We start from the raw sequence: 8,728 nt of genomic DNA on the forward strand, positions 1-8,728 counted from the left end.
CATACCACCACAGTTAGAGAACAGCAGCACGAGACAGTTATTAACAACTCAGAATAATTATTTGAGGTGTTGCAGTTTCCATCAAAGTTGATCAATAAGATGGATACTCATAACCAAGCCTCCCAAACACACTGGGAGGACTGCGCTTCATCAAAAACTTCCTTGAGCACCAGTGAGTGATACAGTATCATCATTTATAAACACTGAAATATCACAATGTCTTTTTGTTTCGTTTCGTTTTCTTCCGCTTTATCCATGCGGTGCGCGGGTGATGTTACCGCTTTTATACCACCTTTTTCAAGGTGGAGCGGGGGTACTGGGGCCAAATCCAGTGACTCTATGGGCGAAGGCCTGGATGAGTCGCCAGCTCATCGCAGGGCCTTTACTGATGGCAGTGTCTGCCAGTGTCTACCAACTGCACATCAGGAGCAGTGTTGGGGTTCAGCATCTTGCTCAAGGATGCTTCAGCCATGTCATTTATAATCTTTCTCTCTTTATTTTTTAAACAGTAACAGGCTTTGTGCTCTTATTGTGTTTAAACTGCAAGAAACTGAACAAGTCTGGATTCGGAGGAGTGACCTGATTGTCTTTTTTTCCTTGACTGACCAAAACTGAAACTTAATCAACTAACTCATCACAGGGATATTTTTACTTTCCTTTTGCAGCAGGGTGAAAGCCCAAACAATATTTCCCAGAAAAACTTAAACACCTCTGCATTATGTGTTACTATATAAAGCATCACTTGATTTTGTGGAGAAACTGCTTGAAGCAAGAGCTAATCCAGATGGATGTGATCTACAGGTATACCCACCACTGCAAGCTGCTGCCACCAATGACAGAGAGGTTGATGTGACTGTGCTCATCTCTGCTGGTGCAACAGTGACCGAGTTACTTGTCACTCATCCTCAACATGTGACTCACAATGAAAAAATAAGTCAGATGATTCACAACTTTGCATTGAAAGGAGAAAAATTATTATCTGAAATCAGATATTTGCTGGATGTGGGAATTGCTGTGCAAAGTAAAACACCTGAACAAGTGTTCAAAACTTCTGACAGTCACATGCTGTTGGAGGATCCTCAGACACATCTGACCATGACTGAAGTTCTTTTTACTGTAACTGGGTCAGATGAAGAGAAATACCGCCATGGAAGTATCAAATGGTTGAAGGACACTGAATATCTGAACACCTACATTGAAGGAGCAGTGAGTCGCTTTCCAAACATTCATAAGGAACATGTAAAGGATACTATTATTATTTTACATGCAGTTCTGTGTACTGTGGAGGAAATACTAAATGAACAAGCACAAGCTTTAGTCCCCCAACTACTGGACCAGCTTTGCTCTAAAGAAAGGTGATTGGACCCGACACTCTTCCATTAGCGGGTCAGATATAGAGAAGATAGAAGATATTGCAAGAAAACAACGTCACCAGGTCATTTTTGACCTAACAAAGGGTTAAAAAAACTACAAGGGGAAAGTCCTCCCACTTCCTGTAAAAGCCCAACCCATCATCTAACAGGTCTTTTCCTTTCTCGGGACAGAACGAGAAGCTGGAAGAAACACAGATAAAGCACAGCTTGTTAAGTTTTGATCAACAGAATTCATACTACGGTACACACTACTTAAAATTCTTCCTACAATTCTCTTAACATTCACCTTCAACTTGTACTGTAAATCAGAGAAGGGAAGTTCAAAAGAACTTCCAGATGTGAAATAAAAAAATAGAATACAAGCTGTGAGCCAAACTGCAGTGTTGCTTGAATTGTGTGGAAAAGCAGCTTATAGAGTTTGAATTGTTATTTGTCTGCTTGAGCAGGGATTGTGGAAACAAGGGCCATTCTGCTTGAATGGAAAAAAATGGCAGACAATCATCGATTATCTTTGTAATTATGAATGTTATCGATGAGTAAAATAGACACAGTGAATTCCCAATTGAGACGAATATTTTTGTGTTTTAGTGGAGTGAACACATTGAAAAATGTGGAAGAGATTGAGGTCAAAATAACAGACGGTTATTCACAACCAATAATCAGTGTGCTCGCCTTAAACAAACACAGTCATGTTGATCTACTCTCCTTTAGTTTTCACTCTTGTGGTTATTTGAAGTCATCAGAATGAAAGTTTACATGAAAACACAATATTTCACCTTGTACCTGCGACCACCGAAGTCTATTAACGAAACGTCCACAGCTCTGCTTATTCAAAGTTTAACTCCTGTTGCAGACCTGAAGGAGGAAGTTTAAATTCTAAAGGTCAGTGAGGGAAAGGTGTTGCACTACGTATTCGTTCATTTGAGATAAGACAAACTACAACTTACTTTTTACCATTTATTTGGAATTGTATCATTAAGTGAAGCTTGATCACATTTTATTTGAAAATGATATGATTCACACCTCATGTAACAGTAATATTCTAACTTTTTCTTTTCACAGTTACACTGAAGAAAAGAAATGAATATCAACCCACAGTTCCAACTGACAGCACCCCCAACAGGAACACATCCTATAATACAGTGTGTATTTGACAACAACCTCAAGAGGCTAAAAAGATTACTAAAGGAGAACGACATAAATGAACTTTACCCATGCACAGAGTGTAATGACTTCATAACCCCACTGACTGCTGCTGTTGTAACTCACAACTGGGATATTTTTACTTTCCTTTTGCGGCAGGGTGCAAACCCAAACAATGTTTCAGAGCAAGGCTTCACACCTCTGCATTATGTCTCAATGTATGAAGCACCACTTGATTTTGTGGAGGAACTGCTTGAAGCAAGAGCTTATCCAGATGGATGGGATCTACATCCATACACACCACTGCAAGTTGCTGCCATCAACAACCGACATGATGTTGCAAAAGTGCTCATCTCTGCTGGTGCATTGGTGACACACTTAGATGGCACTCATCCTCAACATGTGACTGACAATGTGAAAATAACTCGGCTGATTCACAAGCTCGCATCGAAAGGAGATAAATTATGCTCTGAAATCAGATATTTTCTGGATGTGGCAATTGCTGTGCAAAGTAAAACACCTGAACAAGTGTTTCAAACTTTTCACAGTCACATGCTGTTGGAGCATCCTCAGACCCATCTGACCATTAATGAAGTTCTTTTTACTGAACCTGGGCCAGATGGAGAGAAATACCGCCAGGGAAGTATCAAATGGCTGAAGGACACTGGAAATCTGAACACCTACATTGAAGGAGCAGTCAGACGCATTCCAAACATTCGCAAGGAATATGTACATGACACTATTATTACTTTACATGCAGTTCTGTGTACTGTGGAGGAAATACCAAAAGAACAAGCACAAGCTTTAGTCCCCAAACTACTGGACAGGCTTCGCTTAAAAGAGAGACCTGATGTGTGTGAAACTGTTCTGCAAACACTGTATGTGATAACACAGAAAACAAAAGGCACAGATGGCTGGGATCTGAACTTTGTCAAGAAATTGTGCAAAGCAGTTGCTCCTTTTGTAAAGGTCCATCACCACTCAGAGATCAGAGTCATCACATATGGTGTATTTGCAAACTTAGTTTCAGTTGAACATGTGGGTAACATCTTTACATCAGTGGGGATAACTGCAGTGCCTGAGGACATACTGACATCTGCAGAAATGACCAACCATGACAAGCTGAAAGAAGTTCTCAGACGATTGAACAATCATTTCAGCAAACCAAACGTGGAATGTGAGGACTGTACAGCCTCACCTGGGCTGACGAAAAAGAAGACCAACAAGAAGACAATGAAGAACAGGAATATTGACATATCAGACAAGGAAGAAGACCCAAATGACAAGTATCTGAGCGATGCAACTGATCCAACATCAATTCCTGTTGTGGAGTCAACTTCAAATGTTCAGCCACTCCACTCCAACACCACTGTGTCATCAGATACACACACATGGCTACAAATCAGCAAGAGGTGGAGAGAAAAAATAGAGAATCTGGTTAGCACTGATAGAAGCAGAGTAACCAGAATTGGGAGCATGATTTATGTGAAAGATGAAGAGTTCCGCATAGCAGAGGGCAGTGATGGTACTGACGTCTTCTTGGGGCTGAGAGATGATGGCACTGAGGTTGCTATCAAGAGAATGAAAAAAAGCAACTATCAAGTTCTGAGGAATGAAGAGGGATTTCTACGACTTCCAGAACTTGATCATCCATTTATTGTACGATACGTTGACTATGCAGAGGATGAGAACTTTGGATATCTTGGTCTTCAGCTTTGTGAATACACCCTGGAAGAATGCATCAGAAACAATGATGGTGGTCTGCTGAAAGAGAAACTTGTCTATCAGGTTCTAAAGAGTTTAAAAGTGCTTCACTGCCAAAATCCTCCAATTCTTCACCGTGATCTCAAACCACAGAATGTTTTGATTGGTAAGAAAAGTTTTAAATATTAAAAATAACAACAATATTTCAATGTATAAGTTTGAAACATGATTTTAATGTCTGAGTTTGTCTTCTTTGATTTGTCTTGCAGATGTTACGGGGAGGGCGAGATTAGCAGATTTTGGCATCAGTAGGCGGTTACTGAAAGGACAAACAACTTGTCTCACAGGCAGTGCAGGAACTAAATGCTGGATGGCCAGGGAGACTTTAACAGACGAAGCTGACATACGATACAAGCGGAGCACTGATATACAGGTCAGTTTTACTGCTATGTAAACCCAATTGATGACTTGGAGAAAATACTTTTTATATTGCAAAACTGTTCTCTTAATTCTCAAGGTGGCAGGGATGCTGATTTATTACATGCTCTCTGGAGGACACCATCCTTTCGGCGACACCTTTGAATGTGAGTACAACATTCATAAAGGTTTGTACACGTTGGACCATGTTGAAGATTTGGTGGCAAAAGACCTCATCGAGTGGATGATCAGTAAAGAACCAGAGAGCAGACCTACAGTGGAAGAATGCTTGAAGCATCCCTTCTTCTGGACCACTGAAAGGTAGGAAGGAAAGTGTTGTTTCTGGACTGTCTCCATCAAAGGTGTCAGCGTGTAGTTTGGTGATAAAAGGATCTACCTACTTCTTCTAATTGGTCACTTTGGTGGATTGCGGGTCCCTCTATCCAACAGGTGAAAGAGGAGTTGGTCTGCCCCCCTGCTCATTTTCTGTGAATCACCTAACTCTGCTGATGTCACTCCTTGTCCCCTAAAGTTGACCAGATTATCTCTCTGTTCATACGTGGAAATATATATTCTTGAGCATCTCCAAACATCTGGCATGAGGGCCAAAGTCAGTTAACCTTTAACACAGACACAGAGCTGATTAATGACTCCAGGGGCCCCTGCACATGGAAACCCAACACCGTCCACATTCCTTAACTCACATGAGGAAAAACAATCTGTCACAGGTAAATCATAGCTCAGAATATGTAGTAACACAGACACCTCAAAACCTGTTGTTGAAAGATGTTTGTGATTTGTGTGACATAGATGCACTTTATATTAAAACACATTAATGAGACGTACTAAGACATACTTTTGGTCAAATTAGAAAAAAGTAGGAATAACATGGTATTTATTAGACAGTAAACACAGACAGTTATAGCCTTCTTAACTAATAAGATGTTACAAGTCGAATGTTACAACAAATTAGACAAAAACTAGAAAGAAGAATAACTAAGTTCTACCCTAATTATAAACTACATGCCTAAATCAGGTTATAATCAGGAATGTATTATTAGACCTAAAATGTAAATACTTAGACTACTATGCCAAATTATATTGTAATTAGAAACCAAATAGGAAATATACTATTGCATACAAGATCATTCAATAAGAAATCAAATACAATACCATATCAGATCCATAACATATTGATTAGACACCCCCTCACTACCAAGTAATACTGAAGACACCACACTTAATGCTTCCACCACAGAACTACAATGGCTCAATTAGACAACACAGGCTGTAATTGATGAATGTAGTTCCATATTAATAATGATCAGACAGAGAACAGCGCTCAGAGGATGGTGTGTTTATTGGGCTTTATTTAATGTAGTTTCACTTTATTACAGGGTAATATGCTGCTAATTATGATCTTGTTAGGACCTTATTAGACTTTCAATTAGTGACACATTGCAGGAAAACTCTACTGCTGGTGTAGTTGCTTTCTACCTGTTACCTTAATTAGATATTATCATATGTATTATACGTAATATGAAATAAATAACAACCATAGATGATTTGTGTCATTATCTAGACAAATGGAATGACATACTGTTGAGTATGTAAGTAAGTAAGTAATGTTGCAAGGCTGTATTTTTAATTATTACCATTGTTACAAATGTCACTGAGAGCTTTAGTTTTTGAGGTAACTTAACATTAGAACAGAACCTTTAGGTTATATGACATTTTTGTTTATTTTGTAATTCATATATTCTAAGACAAAATCTTTTTTCAGGAGACTTGACTACTTGAGAAACACTGGCGAAAAGGAGGAGGCGTCAAACTGCCGACATGCTGACCCGGAACTGATTAGTTCAATGGAACAATACGCCAGGGATGGATCCTTCAGACAGTGGAAAAAGAAGGTGACTGTAACATAACAACTTCAACTTTTATATTCCTCCCTATCACTCAATTTATTCTGTGTTACAGTTTTCACCAGAGTTGCTCCAGAAGGTGGATGACAAGAAGAAGCCCTACCCTGAACACATACTGGGATTACTGCGCTTCATCCGAAACCTTCATGTGCATCAGTGAGTGAAACTTAGCTAAAAGTACATCTTTAAGACATGTAAACCTTAAAGAGATCATGTTACGCAAATTTCCAGGTTCATACTTTTATTTGGGGATCCTAGTGAATTAGGTTTGCATACCTTACATTTAAAAAAAAACACGTAACACTTTTTTCTCATGTGGTGCATCACTGCAGCATCCCTTTTCACACTGTGTCTCGTGAGTGAGACATCTCACCTCTGTTAAGTCTTTGGTGAGAGTTGCACATGCGCATATCTTAATAGGCAGGATGTAGCCAATCAGAAGCAGAGTAGGGCGGGTCATGCCGAACAAGGTAGTGTGATCTAAAATGTCCCTGCTACAGCAGTAGCAACTGTATGTCTGCTGTCTGACTGAGTGTATATATTTAATAATAACCCTGTGGCATGGACTTTGGGCATTTTCACTTTGCAGACCTTTCACATGCACAAACATGCTACATTACACAATAAAGGAGATGCAAAAAGCATAATATGACCTCTTTAATGTTTAGATCATATATTTCCTCACATACTATGACATTCCACTTCTTGCTGAGGCTCTGCATCTATATTCATCTGAAAACTAGTTTTCAAACCAAAAACAAGCCTTTTTTTCAGTTAAATGTAGAAAGTCAAAAAGAAAACATGACACTACTTTTGACAAAACTATTTGAAAACAAAGCCTGTTTAGTTGCTTGTTCTAAATATTTCAGTGGATAGCAGCCTTAATCAGCACTTGGAATTGGTTAAAATTCAAATGTATTTGATAATCAGCGATTTTTAATCTTAATTTGTTAATTGTATATTTCTAGTATCTTACTGTGTTATTAAATAAACTATTTGTAGCCAAACGTGTTAAATTAGATTTCTGATCCGTCAACTACATTCCCTTGAATTATTATAACTATCACAAACAGTTCAATAGAAGAAGATGCATGACAAATGAAAGCCAAAACACAATGCAGGAGTCATTCAGTCTACTAGCACTCGATGTGATGCTTTGGTTATGGGTGTCACCCATATATGCTAGTTTTCAATACTTTGTAATGAAAGGTTCCTTTTCCTTTGCAGTAAGGATGATGCAAAGGAAGTTAAAGTGATGGAGCTGTTTCCTGATCTCTTCGGATGTGTTTACAAGATGGAATTCAGAGGTCCCCCTGAAGGAAATGTTTCAGAGAGAAGACATCGCCACAAGGTTCACAATGCTGTCCACAAATGAGGAGCAACCAGGTGTCCCAGTACAAGAGTCTCAACCAAGCACAACCAGTTCTGGTGTCAAAGAACACCATAAGTTGTAGTGTCCCAATCCAACCCCATAGCAAGGCTTCAGCAGCACTGCACAAATATAGTCCAAGAGGCCTTTTCACACCTGATATCATGAGACCTAAAAGAAAATGTTACGAAAACATTAATGGTGTCTCTTTTTTATTGAAGTGTCCCAATAAGAGCTGACAGTGAACCAGCCTGAACAATACCAGGACCCTGAAACTGAAGCAGCTAAATGGAATTCAGTCATGATTCATTTTATTATTCACACCTGCACTGTAAAAAATGTCTGTAGAAATTACGGTAAAAAACTGTCAATAGCAACAGTAAAATACCGTAAAATAAAAAAATTGTATATCACTGTAGTAAATACATTAAAGAAATGTATTTACACAAAGAATTACCGTAAATCAAGAAACAGTAAATAACTTAAATTTTACGGCCTTACTAAGTAGAAAATATGGAATTTACTGTGAATGTTATAAAAAGTTTGCTAAATTCACGGTAAAATACCGTAATGTCACAAGCGTGTAATTACCCTAAAATTGACGGTATCATTCTGTCTGAATTACAGATTTTGCTGATGTTTACGTTTAAATTTACGGTACACAACCATTAAATCATACCATCATTTGTATAGAAAGTAGAATGTTAAAAAGTATGGTATATTTAAGCAATAGGCTACATCATGACAGGCCGTGGTATGTGCTTATTATATCACAGTTAAGGGGCATTGTTCGGGCC

General features: G+C 38.6%; 1 protein-coding gene across 1 annotated transcript in view; it reads left to right on the forward strand.

The window, feature by feature from the left end:
- LOC115590301 (serine/threonine-protein kinase ppk4-like) overlaps positions 1-8,235 on the forward strand; it is a 31,467-nt gene extending 23,232 nt beyond the window's left edge. Inside the window, exon 7 of the mRNA XM_030431641.1 lies at positions 7,870-8,235. Within this exon, the coding sequence (XP_030287501.1) occupies positions 7,870-8,016 (147 nt within the window). The 3' untranslated portion in view covers positions 8,017-8,235. The remainder of the gene's footprint in view (positions 1-7,869) is intronic.
- Positions 8,236-8,728: the final 493 nt, after the last annotated feature.

Source organism: Sparus aurata, chromosome 10 (assembly GCF_900880675.1).
Source record: "Sparus aurata chromosome 10, fSpaAur1.1, whole genome shotgun sequence".
In the NCBI taxonomy this organism is placed as follows: domain Eukaryota; kingdom Metazoa; phylum Chordata; class Actinopteri; order Spariformes; family Sparidae; genus Sparus; species Sparus aurata.